Here is a 23240-nt window from a genome sequence, read left to right on the forward strand (position 1 = left end):
GGTATTTTTAGTAGTTACCTTTTATTTTTTTCGGATGGATAGTCTGATGTCTGATGGATAGTATGTGGCTGTCTTAAGTGTGGTCTCTCTATCTATCTATCTATCTATCTATCTATCTATCTATCTATCTATCTATCTATCTATCTATCTATCATTTCCACTAAATATCTCACTATTTCTTTTGTATTTTAACTCACCTTTTTCAAACAGTAGCAAAAATTATGTTTTGCAAAGACTAAAATATGTACTTTCAGGCAAAATAAATGACAAAACCAAACAATTTTCTTTTTTGGGTCAATTTCCACTATAATGTCAGCTTTAACCTTCATTTAATTTCAAAGAAAAGGTAAGTGCACCCCTCCCTGTTTGCGCAGTGACGCCCATCCTCCTCCTCAGCCTGCAGAGCTTTAGCTCCTCATGAATAAACAGCACTTTCTAACATCCTCCCCTTCCAGCAGGCAGTGGGGTTTCAGTCAGGGGGGAGACTGACAGGTGGACCGTCCGTGAGACCCGTCTTTATCTGGGAAAAAGGGACTTATAGCATCTTCCTCGGCCCTGGGAAGACCATGGCTCTCTCCAGGATCTGTCGGGAGTCTTTGCTGTTGCTTTTACTGCAAATTGTGATGATTTGCTCCGCTCAGGTGAGACATAGGTGCTTGTACTTTTCTCTCCTGTCCTCTAAAGTATGTTTATAGGTGCTTACAGTATATCTGTGGCACTCAGTGATTTATAGAGACTTTAATCTACTAATCTATCTTTTATGGTGTTTGATTTGTAATGCATTGTTATGAAATAACAGATGCTGGTGTGTCTGTATGATGCTTACAAGTATTTTTAGTCTCCTGTGGTATCATATTTTATACTCAAATCTGCATTTTCAGCTTGTCTGTAGTGCTCAGTATTACAGTAAGTAGACCTTTTTCCCTATGTATCACTATATTAAATATTGTACAGTGAGGTACTTGTACTTTATAGCACTTGGATTAAAATTCCTTGTATCCTTTTAACATTCCTTTAGGGATACAAGTGTACTTTTAAGTCTCTTATAGTTTAAGCATTAGGTTTTCTTTGATATCAGCTTAGTCTGCATTTGTATTGTAAAGTTTTTTCTTTCTGCAAATTGCATCTTTGGATTACTGTGTGAGACATTTACAGGATCAGGATGGGGTGCAGTAATGTTATTTCTTTTAATTTATCACAACATATACAAACGTATGCTCTCAAATATCACGTTTATTATAAAAAGACAACGATAACTGTGGTTGATTCATCCCAGTGTGCACACCTGGCACCAATATAGTCCAGACAGCAGCAGTAATCTGAACACATGCAGTTACTTATGTGTTATAATGGGACTAATATGGGAAACCAGGTTCAGTTTCATGACCTTTTCCCTCACATCACCCAAACAAAGAGACTCTGTGTGAGCCGCCCTTCACACCAGCATCGTCTGATATTTGGAGATGAATTTCAGAAGGGAAAAAAAGAGTAAAAACTGATTTTTTTTGTGTGTGTGTGTTTTTTCTACAGAGGGGCCCGGTCGGTCCCAGAGGACCCCCAGGGCCCCCCGGAGTATCTGGCGTTCCTGGAGTAGATGGCATTGATGTGAGTCAGCGTTTTGGTCTACTCTCAGTCATGAAGTTCAGTTTTCAGATTTTTGGGTCGTAGCTGCGGATCAGAGCATTTCTGGGTTAATCAGATCAGTGAACAGTGAAGCAGGTTTTACACAAGAAAGCACCAAGAGGCAGCACTTTTACCAATTAAGTCCTTTGAGATATACGAATGTCGCCTGGCTCATTCATTTTCATTGTAACCAGCGACGTTTCAGTCTTCTACTTGGCTTTTTTAGACTTTTCCCACATTGGCCTACCTGACAAGGGTTTACTAATAAGCAAAAAGCTTTTAGAAGAAAGAGAAGGGGTACCATTCAATAAAAAGATGTAAAACTTTTTTTTCATATGCTCAATGTGTGCACAAATACAAGCACTAAAAAATACCTTCTCAAACAGCAGAAATTTCCAATGTTGATTGGATGATTCTTCCAATGTTGTTGTGTTGGTTCCTGAGCAAAACCCGTCTCAGTTGCTCAGTGCAAAGCAGCTCTTGTTGTATATTTTAATGTTTTTAATATTTAAAATCTTGTATTTTGGGGAAAATTTTTTTAGAGTCAACAGTAGATAGATAACAGGAAAAAAGCAGAGAGTGATGGCGCACAACAAAAGTATCTTAGCCTTTGAACCAGGGATGCTCTGGTTTTAATGTCTTGCTCTATCAGGGTGCCTTTGGAAGCTCTAAATTTAGCTGAAAGATTAAAAGCTGCATTATGGGTTGAAAAAATTCTATGACTGCTTAAAGTTGAAGAAATGTTTCAGAAATCCATTTAAATAAACTCAAATATGTATCATGTTTGAACTGAAACAAGGTTGTTTTCTCAGTTTCTGAATTTTGCAACAAGCAAAATAGACTTTCCATTTTATGAGTTTTGGAAAATAAAAATAGAAATTGTTAAGCATACACTGAAACAAAACGCAATCATCTGAAGATCTTCTCCATGTATCTTCAGGGCGACAGAGGAGAGGACTCAACAGTGAACGGCGGACCAGTCAGTGGATTTTAAATTTCACCTTTCACATGCAGAAATGTTTAATACATATTGACTTTGATGCTGATAACTCAAACCAACTGTATTAACATGAGGACACTTCTGCTTTCAGGGCCTTGATGGTGACAACGGCAAAGACGGACTTCCCGGAGTTGCAGGTCTTCCAGGCGCAGATGTAAGTGAAACAACATCTGAGTCGCTGAGTGGTGCTAAAAACTACCACTCAGACACATTTTACAGCTGGTCCTGCAGGCTCACTCATCTGAATTTCAAAACCAGTTTGGAGAAATAACAAATGAGGCTGTTTGAGTTCTGAATCCTCCAGCTGCTGCTTGATCTGCCCAACAGGTTAAACTCTCCAATAAGAGGATGTATTGTATCTTTGTATGATCTGTGATAAAGGATCTTGAGATATTCAGATCTGCTGCTGTGTGAAGAGTTGTTTCTGGCTTCCTCTGAGCAAAAGTATGGAGAGAGAGAGAGAGAGTGAGAGAGAAAAAAAACCTTGAATAAATCAATCTGGCTATTTAGGGGAGAGTCTCGGGTAGCTTCCTGACAGAAACAGGGGTCTTTTTGTGTGAAATTGAGGGGGGATCGGCTGCCCAGAGATGGCTGACAGGAGAGAACTGTATGCTGGCAAAGGCGGTGCAGAATGGACCCAGTGTGTCTGCTGTCTGCTGCGGTGATGCTGCTGAGAGCACACATATGATGCCAGATTTAGAGTCTTGTGCACTGAAACAGAGAAAACGTTTAAACCTATGCATCAATTTTTTTTTTATTGTACCAAGTTTTCGCAAACAAGAAATCTAAGAGCAGGCAGTTAAAGATAATAGCAGAAATCAACAAGAAAGGAACAAGAAAGGTTTAGTTTTGTGGGCAGGTTTTTCTGGACATATGGAAATCAACTTATCACCATTGCAAATTGTTGATCCATCAGATTTTTTTTCCTCTTTTTACCTTTCGTACTCTTTTCTAGTCATACTGTAGGCTGAATATCTGGTTTTAAGGGGTTGTTATTAGACTAGTTAAGGGGAGGAGCTCACAAACGGATGGTCACACCCTCCAAGTTAGTGTAATTTACAGAAAGCTAAATGACTCACAGAGACTCTCACCTAAGATAACTTAAAAAAAAAAAACAATCAATCAAAAATTGAAGCAGCAGGGATCTGACTTTTAGTCTGTAGTATGGGTCATGATACAAAAACACTGGGTCCTACATTTCCCATAACGCATCTCAGTAACACACAGGTATTACAAACTCCACATCTCCAGTTTGGAACACAAGCTTCGTCTTATATTACTTGTAATATCTATAGATTTTAAAAATCCATAACGTTACCACAGAAGACATTATACATTCTTATAATAGGACTAACTAATGATTATTTTCATTATCCTGACTGTACTTAATGCAGTTGTTGCAGACACAGTTCCTGTGTAAGGGATTATTACAGACATTTGGATGCGCTCACTGTCATTTTACACACAAGTAAAGACGTTTACATAATCTGGGCAGACTGTTGGATTGTCTGACTGCTTGTGTTTGTTGAAGGGCTGCAGATAACAATAATTCTATTTATTATTTATTAAGTTTGGGCAAAGTGTAGATTCCCAACAAAATTACCTACATTAGATGTAAGTGTAGGGAATAACTTTGAAATTTCTTCACTCAACAACAATTGTAACATATTTATTCCGTTTGTATTAAAAAATGTGTTAACAATGTTCCGTGCTATATCTTAAAATTAATGTATTTTGTAATGTGCTGATTTCTCTGTAGGGACCAGTTGGACCTCCTGGAGATCCAGGTGCAGTGGGTGCACAAGGGCCAAAAGTAAGTTTTATTATCTATAAATTTGATTGAATTTGTTTCTTGTTGATTTTCACACTCAGTGTTGTCTGCAGAGACGTTTTCTACAGCCAAACCTGGAGGGACTGACACAGACTTCATTCATCTCTGCTCACACCTCATTTATTCTTTTATAAATTTTGAATTTTCAGCAGTAGAATTACACTTGTCTCTTCAGTGAATCTGCTTATATTATTTATGATATTTCTGATATCAATTCACATTTCTGTTTCTGTTTTCAGGGGGACCCTGGAGCACGTGGACCTCCTGGAGAGATCGTAAGTGTAGATAACAACTATAACAATCATTCAGGACTCCAGAGGTTTAATTTAGGGGGTAAAACATAGACTCTTTAATCTTCTGATTTCAGAAATAACCAGATTAAATTAGTCAACATAAATGCAGATTCTGTATAGATTTGTGTGAGATGATGCTTAGTTAGGGGTTTAAAAAAAATAAAAAAATTACAAACTGCCCAGTAAATTGACACAAACTCTAGAAAACAGTGCTTGATGTGCTCTATGCATAAATCAGTATATGTGTAGGAATTAAATTCACAGAGTTCATAATTTACACCATCCATCGCTGAAAACTCTTATGTAGTCAAGCAACAGTATACACTTTATTTGATATATCCTGCACATATTATTTCATTTATTGTTTATTTTAAGTAGTTAATGTATACTCTAAGTAAACCACTATTACTACAATTATAACATCTAATCTGTTTTGACACTGTCATTTCTCTCTCACAGGGTGTAGGACCTGATGGGCTTGATGTGAGTATCTACAGATCAGTATCTTATTTCTTCAGTTCAGACTAGCATGTATAAATAAACACAGTCGTTACTGTGAACAGGCTGTTTTTAGGTTATTTTCACTGCTTTAACTGCAACTGAACCTGCTCAGTATCACAATGGACAACCACAATGGATTGATACTATTTTCACAATTGCAAGAGGGACTTTTTACTTAGTGGTAAAGTTATCAGTAAGTTAATAAAGATGTACCATAAATGGTAACGTAAGTCTCTAGACTACCAGGTTTGAGGAATAGCAAAAAGACCATCTGAACAACTGGCTTTGTCTCTTTAAGATACATTTTCCATCTTTGGGGAAATATAAATCTAATTGTCACTGGTGCAACTGGGAGTTGAACTTGTTTTTATGAATTTTCAAGAAAGAGCATCAGTATCTTGAAACAAGAGAGAATAAGATCACTGCACTACTCAAAAAAATAATAGTCTAATAATTCAAACCAACGCCTCATCTGACAGGTCAATTGAAGCAGGTTATGAAAAGTTCTTACAATTACTTCATGCTTCAGATCTCATTTTTCTATTTTTGCTGGTTAAGATAAAGATGTTTTGGATTAATCGCTGCCTGAATGCAGGAATGCAGCAGTTCGATCAAAATGTTGTTAAAATCCGAACAAATGTAGATGATCATACAAACCATATAATATAAGCTTATGAAAGTAATGATCATTATCATTAATATTAGTGTGTCAAGGTCTTTATGCTGAATAACGATGAAAGAGGACTTAAAGTGTATAAAACCCTTATGACAGAGTGAGGGATCAGAGCAGTGTCTATGCTGTGTAAAGAGTAATTTAACTGAACATTGTTGTTTATATGACTCTACTGGACTGGGCTGTACCAGCTGTCAGTAAAGTAATCACTAAATTTGTCTATGAAGTCCCATTTAGTAACTACTAATTAGTTTCAAACTAATGATTTACTAAATCAGGTTACACCATTAAAATTTAAGAAATCTTTTAGCTAGCAGCGCTCTACACCTCTACGTAAGAACTTTGCAACCAGTTTGAATTTAAAATGAGCTAATATTTACTTTATAACTACGAACACCTGGCGCAACCCCTTCCTGGTCTGTAAACACACCCAACAGTGATGTCATGTTGTAATGACCACACCCTGGAGTGCACTTCTACCTGCAACCACCAGGGGTCAGCAAAAACTCTTTTGTTCTGCGTTAAATTACTCTTTAATATCACTATATTCATACTGTTGCATAATGTGGCAAAATGTCTTTCCTGCAATAGACTGTTAACAGTTCAGACATTTTGCTCTTTAACAGGGTATTCCAGGTACAGATGGGCTACCAGGTGAACTTGGTAAAGTTGGACCCCCTGTAAGTAAACTAGCACAGTGCCATTATTATTTTAAACGAAATAGATTTTTGCCTTTAAATCAGTTTGAATTTCAACATTAAAATAAAGGAAAGAAGCTAATGATGACCAATTAAAAGTTGCATGAAGCTTTAAAGTGACATATACTTCTTGTCTGTACATTTATTCAAAGTTTTGTATCTGTCACAGGGAGCAAGAGGCCGGAGAGGTCAAGTGGGTCCTCCTGGTCCTGCTGGGCCTCGGGTAATTACCACAACTGTTTTCTTACGGTTATGGGGGGACAATGAACAGTGGGCAGCTCTCAGATAGACACTGTGGGGATGTTTGATACAATGATGTAAAGAAAGTAAATTTTTTATGGTCTTTGAAACCATGATTATCACTGTCCACACAATAAAATCCCAAGAAAAGTTGTAATTTGTATGAAAAAAAAGAATAAAAACTGAAATGCACTGTTTTTCTTCTAGGGGCCTCCCGCTGTGTACCAAGGCGAGGACCTGGTAAGTTTGATCCTAAAGTAGATTAATTAAAACAACTAATCAGCAAAATACTTTAACCTTTAAAGTTTTTATCAGATGTCACACAACTCCCTGGAGACCAAAAAAACTCTTTTGACTCCTTTTTATACATATGCAGTAGTACTCCACACCCTTGGAAACAAACTTTGATGTGGAAAATTGAATAATTCCCCTTCAAGAGTCCACAACCAATCAACAACATTTAAAAAAAACCCAAGAAGTCTCAAAATACAGATTTTAACAATATTATAATTAGATTAGGTACATTAGTTGATTTTTAGACAACATAAACTGATGGAGGCAAAGTCGTTAATCCACACATTCATCGGCTTTATCGCACAAACTGACTTTTATTTTAAACTCTAAAAAGATTCACTGAGCATACGCAAAAATATAAACATTTTAAGGAAATAATCAGCGATAAATTTCATACAATTTGCTATAAAATGTCTAAAATATATAAAATCGTCTTTGTCCATCTTCCCTGCTCTTGCTAGCGGGGTTCACTGTCAGTGGAGCCCCCTGGTGGCAGGGCTCTTCCATGACCTCAAATAGGCTGTTGTGTTTTTCAGTGTCCCAATGCCTGTCCCGCTAGTCTGAATGGACATCCTGGTCTCCCCGGCATGAAGGTAAGTAAAATTTCACTGAGCCTTCGTGACTGCTTGTATTTATGACATTCTGTTCATCTTTTATTTTCCTGTCTTATCAAATACAATTTAAGATTAACTTTAACTCGATGTTTCCTTGTGAAGGGCCACAAAGGAATTAAGGGTGAATCTGGTGAGCCTGGAAGACAAGGACACAAGGTAAAATTCTTTTCTTCTCCTTCTTTTCAATGTATTACACACTGAGCAGCCTCTATGGGCCAACCAATTTCTTGGAAATTTTCAGTGTAATTTGCTAATAACGGTTCATTTTTAGGGTATTTTACAGAAAGGGTGGTGAAATTTGTTACCAATTGCAAAAAAAAAGTGAAAAAAAGTTAAGTCAGTAATTATAAACCAACAAACATAAACTTTATACATCATGATTAGTTGCAACTATGAGTTTCTTCTACAATTATTAAAGTTTATCTCTGTTGCTTTTAAAAAATTCAATAATGCTAACAGATTTTCAAACATTTCTAAGTTCTAAAATTATGAAATGTCTGTGTTTTGGTCTCTTTCAGGGAGAGGAGGGTGACCAAGGACCACCAGGGGAAGTCGGATCTCAAGGACTACCAGTAAAATATTTCACCATTCTCTCTCAACTCACCATCATACTGAAACAATCCCTCCACACACATCCAGTGAATACAGTCAAACATATTAACATGGGACATGTTTGTCTTCTTTCCTCTCCGCTGAGTAATTTTAGGGCCCAGGTGGAAAAAGAGGCCTCTCAGGAATAATGGGCTCCAAAGGTGACAGGGTAAGAGGTCAAACACAATGATGAAAATCCCACAAGCTATACAACATGAAATGATTTCCACTGTGGTCGACAACGACAACAATACTTCCTAAGGTAGAAGATAACATGTACTCTCATTACAGTAAGTTATTTGAACAACTGAATATAAAGGAACCAGTTCAAAGTATTGCAAGCATATTAATACCTGAAATTGACCAGTTATTAGCACAACATACACTGAAAGCTACAGGTGACTTTAGTCTTGACTTTGAAAGGCTGGTAAATGATCAATTATCTGATGATAATAATAAGACATATTAGATGGCTATCCTCTCAAACCTCCAGTATAAACACTTACACTTAAATACAACCAGTCACAAAATATAACAATTAATTGAATTAAAACATCTATATCTATATGAAACTAACAAGAGAAAGATTTCTCATAGTGCATTCTCTTTCTACCTGGTAAACATCCACATTTTGTATTAAATATTTGTAGACTCAAAAACCCAAAATTTAACTTGACTGAGATTAATATTCTTAGACTTATCAAAGCTCCTCCAACCCCACAACTGCTTTAACAGGCTTTATATTACTCATGACTATTATATTAACTTTTACTTTTATAAAATTGGTTTACTGTTCCTCTAACCCTTTAGTGGGCAAGTGACTATTTTGCAACTTCCATAAACATCCAAAATAGCCTCCCCATGTCTCTCTATGAGGTTGTAGAACCATGTGGATTTTGAATATGTAGACTTTTTGGTAAATGTTTTACCCTAGACCGATATAATAAATCCTCACTTGTCGTTTTATGATGCCTGAGTCTGTTAATGACTTGAGTATCTGCATTATTTTAGATAGATATACTTTCTTGATCCCCAAATGGGAAACCACAATAGTCACCACATGCCAACAATATATAAATATACAAGATACAAGGCACTAACACAGAGAATATAAAAGAATAGCTCAACTGCAGCAGGTACAGAGGACTTCTCAATCATTGTGTTGAGCATAGCAAAGCACTGAATCATAATATCTGTTTATTGAAAAAAATTATTTGTAACTTGAACACTTTCTGTTCTTTTAAAACAGGGACCCCGTGGAAAACCTGGTGATTTAGGTCCTCAGGGCATCCAGGGAGGCCCGGTAAGTCTCTGTGTCATTATCATCTCCACAAACACTTATTATTTATACAAAATACTGATAAAAATTGATTAATACTTTTTTTTAGGGTGATTCTGGTCAAAGAGGAGCAATAGGTGAAACTGGGCCACAGGGAGTGTCGGTAAGATCTTAATCATGAACTAGACCCAAAATGCATCAAGTTAACATATAACAATCAATGCTTCATTTGTTATTTACGTTTGATAATGTGTTTGTCTGCAGGGGGAACGAGGTCCATCTGGAATCAGAGGAGTGCCAGGGCCAAAAGGAGAGGCTGTGAGCACTACTTGAGTTTCTTAATCAATCAATAACCTCCATATAAATTCACTTTTCCACCTAACATCTGTCCTTTCTTCTGCTTTCCTCACCACCCATCCACCATCTTTCATGCCCTCTTACATACGTTTCTACCTTCTTACATGCTGTAAGGGATCCAACCCAGTAAATACCGATGTTTTACCCGATACGGTTCCTTTTGCAGCTTAACAACACTAAGTACCAAGCCAACCATCCTCACAATATGCTTATGGCTGCAAATAATTACTTTCACTTTCTCAGTTAGTCAATTAGTTGTTTGGTCATAAAATGTCAGAACATGGTATCAAATTGGCGATCAGTGTTTTCCAAAGACCAAGATGACCTCCTCAAATGTCTTGTTGTCCCGACAAACAGTCAACAACCCAAAGATAATAGAAGACAAAATATTCACATTTAAGAAGCTTGAACCAGAGAAATGTAAAGTATTTTTCTTCAAAAATGATTAAAAATGATCAACTTTCTGTCAATCAATAAATTGATTAAATACCCTTTACAGACCATTCCCTACTCAATATTTGACCTTCCTTACTCTGTTTTTTTGTCTATATTTAAAAGAGAAACACATTTATGTGAATTTTAGATTTCATCTGTGTATCACATTGCTCAATCTCGTGTCAACAGGGCCTCGCTGGTCCAGATGGTCGTGAAGGAATACCTGGACTGCCAGGGTCAAAGGTAACACATAACTATAATAGTAGTATTTAAAAGGGGTTTTTGACAGAAAACGTGTTTTTAGAAGTTATAAAGTGTTTTTTGTTGTTATTCAGGGTCTTCCAGGGAAAAATGGGGCTCCAGGTGATGCTGGCACTCAAGGTCTCCCTGTAAGTATGACACAAAAACATCCCCAATTCATCAGAAATGTGCCTTTTTGATCTCAGATGTTGATGTTTAACACAATGTTCCCCATGTAGGGTATGCCAGGTTCTTATGGCCAGAAAGGTGTCAGTGGTTCGAAGGTATGATGCATCTATTATTACAATACTGATTGTAGTGTGATGACATGATACCAGTACTATACTTTTACCACTACTTACTAACAGCAATGTCCAGATAGTATAATATTACTCGAATTAACTGCAATGTTTTTATCTTTTTGTTACCAGGGTAGCACAGGTGATCCAGGAGCTGTTGGACTGATGGGATCTTCAGGGAAACAAGTAGGTTGAGTGATTTGTACAGGGTACAGTGTTTTAAGGGTCAAAATAGAAAGAAGAAAACTGATGTCACCAACTCTAAAATGATGCTTTATTTGTTTCCAGGGCGAGCGTGGCGAGCAGGGAGAAGTGGGACCTGTTGGAGCCCGAGGAGGACCAGTGAGTTAATAATCACTTTCTATGTAATTGTTTTAACTTAAAGCTGCAAGGTACAGTTTTTCCTCCTTAAGACAGGAGAAAACCTCGGGAATTAATTGAATTACAAAGAACGTAAGATATTTCTTTTAGTCATTATTTTATGTCAGAGAGTTTCATATTTTAGCTTGTAGTCCAACTAAAGTGGGCTCATAACAGTGCAGAACATTTTTCTGAATTAGAGTCCATCGAAGATCAAAGTTAGAACTGACTTAAAGGAGCAGCGTGAAGGATTTAGTGCCATCTAATGGTGAGGTTGCAGATGCAACCGGCTGAATACCTCTCCCCTTCCAGGCAAATAGGAGAAACTACAGTGACTGAAAAAAATCACGAAAACAGCTAAAGGTCCACTCTAGTGTCAGTGTTTGGTTTGTTTTTTGGGCTACCGTAGTTACATGGCACCGCAGCATGGTGGGTTCCATAGAAGAGGACCCTATAACTTGATCAGAAGGATAAAATCATATCTGCAGTTTTTTGTCATGCACTTTGCAGTTTCAACATTACTCTACTACACTGTGCAACCTGATGTGGTAAATTATCTCACTGTCAGAAGGAAATTAAATTTTCAAAAGAAAACAGTGTTCATGTTGATCTAATGAGGATCTAATAGCTCTTTACTAAGCAACACTGCATTATTAATTTATTACTGGTATGAAAAAGAACAAAACATGTAACAGTTGAGTCACGTTGGTGTCTTGATGCATACCAGAATTACAAATAATGTTCAGCTCTGGATTTTAAATATTTCTTTAATGGTGCTTTGATGTCTGTGCTCAACCGTTGCTCTTCTTTGTTTCAGGGTGAACGAGGAGAAAGAGGACATGATGGACCTATAGGAGCACCAGGAGGCAGGGTAAGACCTGAGAGAGAGAGTCTGTTTAATGTAAAGAACACAATCTGCCCCAAAACCTTCATCAACGACTGAGTCTTTGTCGGAGAAATCTCCAGGAAGCAGTCGTATAGAGGTGAAAGTGACAACAGATTACTGCTCCACTACTTCCCTGTGGGTGCAACAATTACATAAACACAACTTTCACAGTCCGAATCGATGTTGGTGAGCATTCAATGGGAAATTAACATATTAGATCTGATAAATCATACGTTGTCAAGTCAAAGTCAAATTGCCTTTATTGTCATTATATTGTGAACAATACAACAACATTAAAAGTGCTGCTCTGTTAGGTGCCACGAATAGCGGATTTACGTCACAACTGAATCTCAACTCATACTTAAATAAATAAATAAATAAATAAAATAAAATCAATCAATAAGAACAACGATATCGCATGGAGAAGATTTTCCACCATATTTTACAGGTCAAAGTTAAATCAGATTGAACTCAAAGCAAAGTGAACAAGACAAGATCCATTTACAATCCCCTCGTGCAAATCTAGTCATCTGGGAGCTACACAAAATAATTAATTATTAAAGTAATTATTTTGTATGATTTGTATGATTTTTGTTTAATTTAACAGTTGAGAACTTAACAGTCCTGATACCTACAAGGAGTTAGATAAAATTAGACAAAAACAGAATAATTACTGGTCGACAGTAAAATTTAAACAATGCTTGTGCAAATGAAATTGTCTGATTGATTGAAATTATAGTTTAGTACTAGAGTACTATAGGACTAGCTTCACAATATGAGATAAAGCACTGGGACATTAGAAAAAAGAACTTGTCGATTTTACATTAAGTCAGATTAATTTGTTTACTTTATTTAAAGCCCTTTTAAAAAGGACCGTCAAATTGGTGGTAAATATGAGGTCAGCGCAGGCTGGAAACTGTTACTGGAGAGCTTTCATTTTAAGTTCAGAGAGTTTACACCTTTGCCAGAGATAAACAATTCTCCACATTTATGTTGCACCAACAGGATTCAATCAGTTTAACTTCTTAAGCCTGCAAACACACTCATAAGGTTAGGGATCAAATCTCTTTCTCTGTTATAGTCTGAATCACAGGTATGGATGGACAAGACAGACGTCACTTGGCAGAAAACTCTGATATGGAGCTATTATTTATTTATTATTGAGAATAATTCAATTATTTATGAGTCAAACTCTGTCTGCAAAGCTTTGTGAAGTTTCTTAGATTCCCTGCTGGCAGGATAACAAATGGCCAACAGGGTAAAAACATTCCTTCTTTAGTCAAAATAATTAAATCTCAGAAAAAAAACAGGATTATTATAAAACTGTTGTTAGGGGAAAAGAAACGAGTAAAAGGAGAGCACAGATTGATGAAGCAAAGTTCAATCAGGCTGAAACTATTAAAAGTGTTGTAACCTAGATCTTATCAGCATGTCTGTGGACTCGCTGTATGATCCAAAGTGTCGGCTAATCCAATCTACTGTATCAAAACTAAGAGATCTGCCCTGAAATACAGTATAAAGCGAGGAATGAGTGTTAATGAATCTTGAACCTATTATTGAACAACAGGATCATTCAACAAAATAAACCTTGTATCTTGCTCAGTAATCCACTGCTGGGAAGTGAAGCCTTGTGCTTTGCTGTTATTATAAAGAGTGGCATGTCTTTATGAACCTCTGTGCCTGCAGTTAAGTCTCTAATCTGCCGGTGAGCGGGCATGAATAGCCTCTTGTTACGGACGTCTGAAGGCCCAAGGGGGGGGGGGGGGGTTTCTGCAACTCAGGGGGGGATTCAGGGCAGGAAAAGAAGCTGAGAAGCCCTGAAAGAGCTCTCTGTTCCCCAGGAATGTTTGAAACCGGTCGGTTCACTGTACACCTCAATCTGCACCCGCACACACCCAGAAACATCAGAGGGAGGGTTGGGGGGTTCCTCTGAAGCCTCAACGTTCATCAATGTGAAGCTGGAAATAAAATGTTTTTCTGTAGATGTGGTCAAGTTGAGGTTGGCCATAGTAACTTTTCTCAACTCTTCTCACAGTCGATCTTGTGTTGTGAATCTGAATGTGTGTGTGTGCATGTTTTTACTGTGCTTATTTTTTTAAATTTATGTGTTTGTGTGTTTTAACAGGGAGGCAAGGGGGATCTGGGACTTCCAGGACTTCCTGGTCCCGCTGGTTATCGTGGCCAGAAGGGCGACAGAGTAAGATTTTGAAACAAGATGATGATAAAAACAGTGAATCAAAGTCAATTTTATTTGTATAGTGAAATATCACAAATCACAAATTTGCCTCAAGATGGTTTACAACATACTACGCTCTCTATGATTAAATCTTATCATTAGAATTTGGATAAAAGGAAGAAAACTGCCCACATAGATACACAAATTACCTTTAAAGTGAAGCCATGAGAATCCAATAAGTGTCATTAACTGCTAAACCAAATTGTTTTGAAATATATTCAGACCATATTAATGAACATGCTTTTGCAAATAAATGTCATCTGGTTAAAGCCTCCAGAAGCTAGTCCAACAGATTAACTTAAACATGTGTTTCCTGTTTTGGTTCGAGCTCCAGCTGCTCCAACAGATTCAACCAGGCGGATGTGAAACACTGCTTCATTGTGTTTGGATGGACTGAATTCATCAACTGTCTTTCATCGCCACATTACCAGACTACACAATGTACTGCAGCTCTGATCAACATTTATTTCTTACCTGCATCATAAATGCATCATTATCAGAACAGTGACTCCTCTATTTCCAAGCACAGAGCAGCAGTGTGTCTATTGGCCGACCGAGCGTTGAACAAAAGTGAAGTTCGACCTGCCGTAGATCATACCAAAACAGGAAACGCATGCATGAATTTGTCTGTTATTTGGGCTGCCAAAGGAAGAACAGAAAATAAGATTAAGTTTTGGATAAATAGTACATTCTTATCATTTCTTCCACATCTTTGGTATGGGTGTAAAGCACATGTATCAGGTTTCCTCCTCCTCAGTATTCAGGTGACAAATAAATAAGTTAAAAAGTTTGGTTTGACTTCTTCTAATTGTTCATAAACTTGTGAAAAAATGGGTCTACCATAAATCATTACTCTAAGTAGTTTTAAATAATTAAATATTCATTCTGTCCTTTTTTCCCAGGGTGCAGTTGGTCTGGATGGTTCAAAGGGAGATCAGGTATGTTTCATACGCTGTAATAGTTTATCTGCTATTAAAAAAACCCAAACAGATTACAGAGTGTCAGAGCAAATTAAATGCTAACGAATCTGTCACGTGTCTGTATTTCAGGGATCTGCCGGCTCTGAGGGAACACCAGGAGACAGAGGAGAACTGGTGAGTGATCGACTGCTGAAACATCTGCTTTTGACTGTTTTCATCTAGACAGAAGTGTTTGTTTGTTGAGTAGAAAGTCAGCCTGTCGATAATCTATTGATTCAGTGCAAGCAACATCGTGAGCAATACAAGGATAGAGTCTGCTTAATGATGAAACGTTTGCATTGGACAAAACAATATTGACTGTTGTGCCACTGTTTTGCTGCTATGAACAATTTTGTATTCTTTACTATGGTTTTGTTACAGTCAATATCCACCTTTTTAATTACATATTATTTATATTTGCATATAACTGCTTTTAACCCTTTGGAGCGTAAATCCCCCAAATTTGCACAACTTCTACTATCCAGTGATGTCACGAAATAAGATGTACTATGATGTAAAATGTAAGGGAAACAGGCAATAATTGTAGAAAATACACAAAACTCGCATTCATCATTTTAAATTAAAAAAAAACACGAAGAAGAAGTTTGCCAACACAGGAAACACAACATGACTTTCAGAAATGGCCCAGAACAGTTTTGGCTGCCTTATTTGACCCAGTCTTCCATTCTAGCCTCCAAAAAATGTTTTTTGCCCCATAACTCTGAAAAAAGCTGAATTTTAACTGCAGTGTGTTTCATGGCAGTTTCAGACATTCAGACACTTCTTTACCTTTGCCTTTCCAGATTGTTATTATTTTATTTCTTACTTAAACAGCAGGTGACAATTTAATTGCACAATAAAAATCTTTGAATCTTGAATAACAACATTTTTTCCCCTCCTCTTTGGCGCCCTCTACTGGACAACCGCCTAAACACATCTCTGCTGCAGCATCTTCTGTTTCTACAAACTATGGATATGGATGTAACGTTTTTGCAGACATATAATTATATAAATGTGTGTATAATTATATAATCTCTCTTCCAGGGTGATCAAGGTGAACTAGGAGAGAAAGGATCGGTATGTTCAGCTAAACACAACATCATTATCACATCACATCTTAGGGAACATTTAAAGCTGCACTACAAAGAGTTTTACTGTATGTCTCAACTTTACAAGATGTAATATGACTTCTTGTTGATTCAAATAAAGACCTGAATGCTTCCTGAAACAATTATCTTCATTGATAACATCCTGCAACTGTTCAGGGAGCAAAATCAGCTGCTTCTCTGCAGGCTATGAGATATTTTGAGTTTTGGTATCAAGCGATAATCCTCATGAAGTGAAGAATTTATTTTATTAACAGCTTTTCCTTCTAGTTTATAATCACACTCTTCCTTTTGCATGAGTATATTTAATGATACTTAAGGTTGTCATGTTTCTAATCATCTGTCAGTGATTAGATTATAAAATTAGATGTTTTAGAATATTTGGTTCACCATCAATCTTTACCCTGCTCTATCTTCATCTAGTCTCTAACTTTTAGTGTCTAACCTGCTCTTGTTGCTCACAGACGGGCCCACCAGGTGAGACAGGAAATAAAGGACCCGAGGGTGGCCGAGGACAGCAGGGGAAAGAGGGCAAATCGGGCCAACCAGGACCCCGTGGCATGCAGGGTGACATGGGGGTACCAGGTCTTCCAGGGGTGCAGGGAGCAGCGGTGAGATGTTTTATCTCTGAATTCATGAGACTTAAAGGATCATTCTTGCTATTTTGAACGAGTGTATTTCCAAAAAAGAAAGGAATAAAACATCATATAGTGTTTTAGTGGTGTTTCCTAATTCAGGTTCAGCTATACAGAGTTAGCATGTGATGGTCGACCACAGCATCAACATCTGTTTTTGTCCAAACAGGGAAAATCACCGACAGATACACATATCAAACAAGTCTGCATGAGAGTAATGCAAGGTAAGTGTTTGTCAACTGCTTTAAACTCATTCTGTAGTTTCCACTGTTTTACATGCTCCTAAAAGTTCACATCTCCAAATCAGTGAAATGGAAGTGAGTAGAATTCAATTTGTGCTATTTTAATATCTCTTAAAAAGTTAATTTGGAAAAACTCCAACTCACAACTCCAATGTGTATTTCCTCAAATGTCCTGAATAGTCAGTGTAAGCAACTTTTTTTCTTCAGTACAGAGTAGTTAAAATTTCTAACACCTAAATAAACATCGTTACTGAATGTTTTGTGTGATTTTGGTGAATTGATCCTTTAAAAACAAAATTATACTGATGATTACACATACGGATCTAATAACTGATGCGCATCCTGTTTAAATTGTGAGACTAAGCTGTAAATAAATAAAAATATAAATGTCGAACATGTCCTCTTGTGTCACAGAGCAGCTGGCTCAGCTAGCCGCCAGCCTGAGCAGGCCTGAGTCAGGTATTGCTGGAATACCTGGTCCCCCGGGTCCTCCTGGACCTCCAGGCCCTTCAGGAGAGAACGGTTTCCCTGGACACACCGGATCAAGAGGACTACCTGGTCTGAAGGGTCCACCTGGGCTACTGGGCCGCAAAGGCATCAAAGGTGAGATCCAGATTAGCAGTTTGATTATCATATTTATGTTTTTGATTATTGTTCGAGAGAATCGTAAAACTGTGCAGGAAATGAAAAGAAAGACAGAAATTGGAGAGAAGATTCTGCTGTAAAAAACAGACTGCGATTATGGGCTGGGACAGAGTTATTTACCTTTAATTTCAGTCCAGTGAGGAATGAAGTCAACTACTCACTTAGCCAATGTGACATGAATAGCCTCTTAGCTGCTAATGTGAAGTGTGGCAATACTGAGGTCAGTAAAATGATTGAGGTCATGTCCATGTATCATACGATAAGTCCATATCTAGACGTAAGGATGTTGATAATGTTGTCAATCAAGGCAGAAATGCAACCAACCAGCTCAAAACATCAAGTTAAATCTTCTCTTTTTTAAAATGTCTATCCTTTTCTTTGGTCCTGCAGTACCCCCCACCCCCCCCCCACCCCCCCATCCTCCTCATGATCCCCCCTCAGGGATCAGTCATGTTCCTCTTAACATTAATGAAGAGAAGTGAAGTCTGAGTCTGAACTCTGAGCTAATTATAGTCATTTCAATTAAGTGTTTCCTCTTATTTTCCCACTCTGCAGGTGACCAGGGTGACAGAGGGGACAGAGGACCCACAGCGAGAGGACCCAAAGGAGCACCGGGGGCTCCTGGTCTGCCAGGTAAGCGACGGATGGAGGGTGGATATCTAATTTAAGAACAAATGTCCTCATTTCAAACTCTGCATCCTTGAACGAACAGCATGTAAAACCATTACACCACATTTACTTACTGATTTAATTAGTTAATAAATAATAATAATAACAGGTGAGCAAAGGGTCAGAGGTCAGCTCTGCGTTTTTTAAAAATCAGCACTGAACTTGTTGCTTGTTTCCTGTCAGGTGTTGCCGGCAGAGCGGCTTATGGCACAAACGGCCGTGACGGAGAGCGGGGACCTCGTGGCGTTCCCGGTATTCACGGCGTTCCTGGGCCTCCTGGTCCCGCCGGTCTCAATGGTTACTGTGAGTCATCACAGTGCGTTCTGCCCATGGTGGCGTCGCCGGTTTCGGCAAAGGACACCAGCATGAAGGGCCCCAGTGAGATGTAAGGAAGGGCTGAAAGCTGAACTGGAGGAAAACTGAAAGACTCGAGGAGAAACCAGCACTCCATGGAAGATTTGGAAGATTTGTCTTTTTTGGGTTTTATCATTTGGTTTGTCTTTTTTGGGATTTTTTTTTCTCTTCCAGCCATCTTTGTGGTTAGAAACAGACATGAGGGTGGAAACTGAACAGCAAACACTCCTTAAAACAAAAGAGTTTCAATTTTACCTCAATTTTTGCCACAACTGTGTACTGTAGAATTAAAAAGGAGCATTAATAAGAGCTCAGTGTGTATGTACAAAAACAACCAGACGCATTTCCCCTCAGATCAAAACATAAAAACTAACAATGAGGCAAATCTAAAAGTTTTTCTGTATGTTTATGTAAATGTGTCAATATGCAAAATTATACTGCTGGATGACGTACATCTGTTTGTGAGTATCTTTGTCGTTTACCAACTAAAATCCCCCCTTTTCCTCTAAATGTTGAATAATATGTCAATGACGACTTTTTTGTTGTTTGTTGTGATTTTGAGGGCGGCGATGTTTGGAAAAACCTCTCTTAGCAGTTTTATATGACTTCTTATTTATTATATCAAGGTTCGACGGGACATCTTCAAGTTGTACAAAGGAGGAAAATAAACACATTTTGATAACCTCTTGCATGTTTTGTATGGACAAGTATGACCAAAAAAACAACCAGGAACCAGCTTTAAGATTTTTACTCCTCCAAAACAGACCAGGTGTGACGATGAGAAACTGTCAGCTGTGTCACAAAGACACATTTGGGATTATACCACTGTCATCTGAACATACACCTGTCATAATAATTGCGTTATCTTATCATACAATAATATAATTAACAGTGTCATCAAACATATCGATTTATTGTACAATAACGTAATTATCAATGTCATCATGTCTATATATGGACTCATCGTATGACACATGGACATGACCCTTGACCTCAGTATTGCCACATTAGCAGCTAAGAGTCTATTCATGTCACATTGGCTAAATGAGTAGTGTCCTCCATTCCTCACTGTGACGTCCTGAGTGGAGACTGCAGAAGAATTAAAGGTAAATAACTTTGTCCCCAACCATAATGGCAGTCAATGTTTTCACAGAAACGTAGCACCCACTCTCCAATCCCACCCCCTGTTTGCATTATTATGCTATTATATTATCATTATATCAGTGGTATAAAATGATCTTCAAATAACAATAATATCGTTTATCGTGATTATTTCTGAGACAATATATCGTCCAACCATAGTAGTTATCTTGACAGGCCTATCTGAACATTGGATATTCTTGGTGGAAAAGCTTTGAAAAAACAGTATTTAGATCTGAGGTTGTTCACACTTCTGTAGATCTGCAAGCATTAGTCAATGAGTCAAAGCTATTTTAATTAACAATTAGTATGACATTCATACATATACATATTCACAACTCCCAAAACATTTTAATGTCAGATTCTCTCTTTTTTTGGTCTTCTATGAAAGTAAAGGGTTGTTGGATTGGGACAAAAGAAGACACTTGATGGCCTTGCTTTGGTTTTGGGGAAACAGGTTAGGGTTGATCAAAATGTTTTATCATTTCTTTCCTGACATTCAAAGACCAAATTATTAATCAAGTAAAGAATTGACATATATGTTTGTATCCCGATTCAGTTTGGCATGAAACAATGTAATGTGAGAGCGATTTGATTCAATTTGGTTTCTTTCAGCAAATTATCAGAAGACAAGTTCAGAGTTATTTAACCTTCGTAAACCTTAAATTAAAGAACAATTTAACTAAGCAATTTATCTTTGAGGCTAAATTTTGACTCAATGTGTCTATTTGATATTTTCTACAACTTTTCGGATACGCTTTTGTCCTTCTTAGCTCACAAGTTCTTTCGAAATTCAGCAATTTCTTTAGTCAGAAATGTCATCAACTATGGCAAGAAGGTAGTTATGTGATAAAAAGAAACCCTCTAAAGTAGCATGTGTTGACTTTAACTTATTCAAATGATCTCAGTCAGGATCCTCATTCATATCAGAGGTGAAAGTCACATACTTTATATGATATTTAACGACGTGTCACTGAGCTTCACTGAAGGTTTTCTTGACGACAAAGCAGCTCACCCTTTACTTGAATCATTTCAATGAAATCCAAATATATCATATTCTGTGACTGTGTTGGATCAGCTTCAGTAAACCATCTTGCTGCAGACTTCAGCCACCAGAAAGACCAGAAGACAAAAAAAAAAGATGAAGATGGATTTCAGACTGTTTTAACCCTTAAACTGTAAGTTCAAAAATGACCACAAGGGGGCAAAACACATGATGGCGGTCCAACTGTGCCATTATAGAAGCTACTGACTGACACCAACCTCATATATCAAGGAAAATCTTCTAAGGTCCTTTTAACAAGTTTATTTTGCATTATAAAGCGTTTTCTTTCTGCATGATGGTTTCTCAGAGGGACATGAGACTCTTCAACGTTTAGATTTCGATATTACATCTAACAGAATCTGAAGGAGGTGAATAAACTGATTCATGTTATTAAAGGATCAGTTCATATAAAACTGAGTGAGAACAAAGCGAGCTCCAAAATATGTCTTTTTTAATGTAGAATCTAAACTCTAAGGAGCTTAAACTGGAGAAGTAACTATTATATGAAAACCAAAATTACAGACAAGCTATTTGTGACTTCACAGTTACCGGAAGATTTAAAGAGCTGGAGGGAAATAAGAGGATCTGCAACCTGTAATGACAACTGAATTATAGAGAAAAGCAAACTTGTCAAAGTATATTTTAAACCATCCATCTATGTTTAAATTAATTTATGTTATTACAGTCAGATAATTTAAAAGTTATTTGATGCCTTTTTGAAGACTTAAGGATGATGTATTAAAACAACAGGCAGGAGGGTTAGGTTTAGGGTATGAACATTAAACCTAAGTGTTTTTCAGACTACAGCATGTCTACTTTCACTTCACTAAAGGATCTGAATACTTCTTCCATCACTGCCTGTAATGGACATTAACGGTTATATAATCAGAAACCGTTGGTGCCCTCAAGCAAAGGTCATGAAGTCCATGCTTCCTGCGTCCAAATGCACCACAAATGGACTCTAAAAGGAACAAATATTATTCCTCTTTTCGTAAATGGACATTTTTTCTTAAAGCTCAGAGTGCTGTCATGACCAATCTCTCACCAGAAGAGACTAGAATCCATTATTTTAAAGGATTTGTTCAGTGTACAACAATCAGAAGCCTAAAATGAACATTAAAGCTGTTTTTCTTGCTGTAATTATTCCTTTCTGTTCATACTGACCATTAGTAGATCCCTTCATCATGTTTAAGTGATGGAGGACTAAATCCACAGTCCTCCACCTATGCAAAATAAATGTATTTAAACTTATTTTAAAGTTTAAATAAATTTAAAATGTATTTATTTGAACTGAAATCAGCCCCGACAGTGAACATTTTTAAATCCAGGTTAAAAACACTTCTCTCTTCTCCTGTGCTCCTGTGATTGAGCTCTTTTAAAGCACTTTACATGATTAAGCATAAGCACACAACCTGTTTTCATGTTAATTTGTAGAAAATCATTCTTCCTTCCTGCCAGGTGTCTTTGTTCTGTGTGTTTGTTCTGGACTCATTTCCATCTATTGTGGTTTTGTGTCAATAAATCAGTTTAAAGAAAAGAAAAAAGAAAGATAAATGGAGGTAGGGCTAGAAAAGTTCCTTCCTTCATCCTACACCTTCTCTTTCATCGTTACATCACTTCATTTAATAATCTACATCTCTCTCCCTCTCCCCTCTATGTCTCTCTCTCTCTCTCTCTCTCTCCCCCTCTCTCTCTCTCCATCTCCCCGTCTCTCTCTTTCTATCTGTCTCTCTCTCTCCCTCCCTCTGTCTCTCCCTCCCTCTCTCTCCCTGTCTGTCTCTCTCTCTCCATCTCTCCCTCTGTCTCTCTCTCTTTCTCTCCCCCCCTCTCTCTCTCTCTTTCTCTCCCCCTCTCTCTCTCTCCCCTCCCCTCTATCTCTCCGTCCATCTCTTTCTCTCTCCCCCTCTCCCTCCCTCCCTCTCTGTCTTTCTCCCTCTTTGAGTATTTTTAAGTAGGGAAAAAAGGAACCGATATAAAAAAGGTAAAACTTCTTAT

At 37.5% G+C, this 23240-nt stretch overlaps 1 protein-coding gene across 1 annotated transcript; it reads left to right on the forward strand.

Moving 5' to 3' along the window:
- The first annotated feature begins 566 nt into the window (after window positions 1–566).
- Window positions 567–19095, forward strand: col9a1a (collagen, type IX, alpha 1a). The gene is made up of 32 exons (XM_053340964.1): window positions 567–641; window positions 1531–1605; window positions 2564–2602; window positions 2715–2777; window positions 4383–4436; window positions 4694–4729; window positions 5207–5230; window positions 6548–6601; window positions 6789–6842; window positions 7067–7099; window positions 7690–7746; window positions 7870–7923; window positions 8286–8339; window positions 8474–8527; window positions 9608–9661; window positions 9747–9800; window positions 9902–9955; window positions 10619–10672; window positions 10765–10818; window positions 10909–10953; window positions 11101–11154; window positions 11257–11310; window positions 12146–12199; window positions 14340–14411; window positions 15353–15388; window positions 15500–15544; window positions 16454–16486; window positions 16980–17126; window positions 17320–17374; window positions 17807–17995; window positions 18593–18670; window positions 18890–19095. The coding sequence occupies exons 1-32, from the start codon at window positions 567–569 to the stop codon at window positions 19093–19095; spliced, it is 2064 nt and encodes a 687-aa protein (XP_053196939.1).
- Window positions 19096–23240: the final 4145 nt, after the last annotated feature.

Source organism: Scomber japonicus, chromosome 2 (genome assembly GCF_027409825.1).
Source record: "Scomber japonicus isolate fScoJap1 chromosome 2, fScoJap1.pri, whole genome shotgun sequence".
Classification (NCBI taxonomy): Eukaryota; Metazoa; Chordata; class Actinopteri; order Scombriformes; family Scombridae; genus Scomber; species Scomber japonicus.